At 38.3% G+C, this 1,221-nt stretch overlaps 1 protein-coding gene across 1 annotated transcript; it reads right to left on the reverse strand.

Annotated features, from left to right (window-relative positions):
- Positions 1 to 500: 500 nt before the first annotated feature.
- On the reverse strand, positions 501 to 1,010 carry LOC106778627 (orotidine 5'-phosphate decarboxylase-like; the record flags this gene model as incomplete). Its single annotated transcript, XM_014666609.1, has 1 exon — positions 501 to 1,010. A coding segment is annotated over exon 1 (510 nt), but the record flags the coding sequence as incomplete, so codon positions are not given.
- Between the last annotated feature and the right edge of the window lie 211 nt (positions 1,011 to 1,221).

Consider the following 1,221-nt stretch of genomic DNA (forward strand, 5'->3'; position numbering starts at 1 on the left):
ATCCAAATAAAATAAATTCACTTCATTCGTGATCTTTTTAAAGCGAAATTTAATCCCGTTTTCTCATAAAATTTCGAACCTGTTTTACCCTCTAACCAGTCTCACTTTAAAACCTTTTGCTTCAAGCCGTTTTTTTAAAAAAGCGATTTTATCTCCTTGAATTTCAATGATTCCTTGTTTCACCGTTCCCCCGCAACCACATTGCTTTTTTAATTCTGCCGCCAATGAAGCAATCGCTTCATCCCCTCCTTTTAAACCGATCACAAGGCTTACCCCTTTACCTTTTCGTCCATGCGTTTGGTACTCTAATCGTATCAGAGCATCTTTTTGAATAGGTAAAGGTTCCCGCTTTTCTAATTTAGGAAAAGCATTCTTATCTGTCGAATAAATTAAATGACTGTTGGGATCGTTCATCATTTTTATGAGTTCATCAATAAAGTATATAAATTTTTTAAACTTTGAACTGGATGTTCAGATCCTGTTATGGGACGACCTATAACCAAATAATTCGCCCCCGCTTTTAAGGCTTCTTTTGGATCCATGGTGCGTGATTGATCAAAATTAACACTGTTTAATGGGCGAATACCCGGTGTCACTAGCTGAAAATTTGATCCACAGCGCTGTCTTAACATTTGAGCTTCTTGAGCGGAACAAACGACACCGTCCATTCCAGAATCTTGACTTAATTTTGCTAAACGTGTCACTTGTTCTTGATGTTCACCATAAATACCTATGGGCTGTAAATCTTGAGTTGTCATACTCGTGAGCAGGGTCACCGCAATCAATAGGGGAGCTTCTTTACCATAGGACAAAAGTGCTTTTTTGGCCGCTTCCATCATATGGCCGCCTCCGCTTGCATGCACATTGACCATCCAGACGCCTAACTCAGCAGCGGAAGCCACTGATCGAGCCGTTGTATTGGGAATGTCATGAAACTTAAGATCAAGAAAAACCTGGAATCCCCGTTTTTGCAACTCTTTAATCCATTCAGGCCCATAGAGCGTGAACATTTCATTTCCCACTTTTAATTGACAATACTGAGGGTTAATTTTGTCAACAAAAGCCAACGCTTTATTTTTATCCCTGTAATCGAGTGCAACAATAATGGGTGAAAGAAAGTGAGATGAATTTTTTTTAGGCTTGTAAAATATCATTTTTTGTCATTTTCCATTTTATATCAAAGGTCGGTTCTTTATAAAAAATGCATCTCTTCAGTTAGCT

The sequence above is a fragment of the Vigna radiata genome, unplaced genomic scaffold (assembly GCF_000741045.1).
Source record: "Vigna radiata var. radiata cultivar VC1973A unplaced genomic scaffold, Vradiata_ver6 scaffold_2349, whole genome shotgun sequence".
Classification (NCBI taxonomy): Eukaryota; Viridiplantae; Streptophyta; class Magnoliopsida; order Fabales; family Fabaceae; genus Vigna; species Vigna radiata.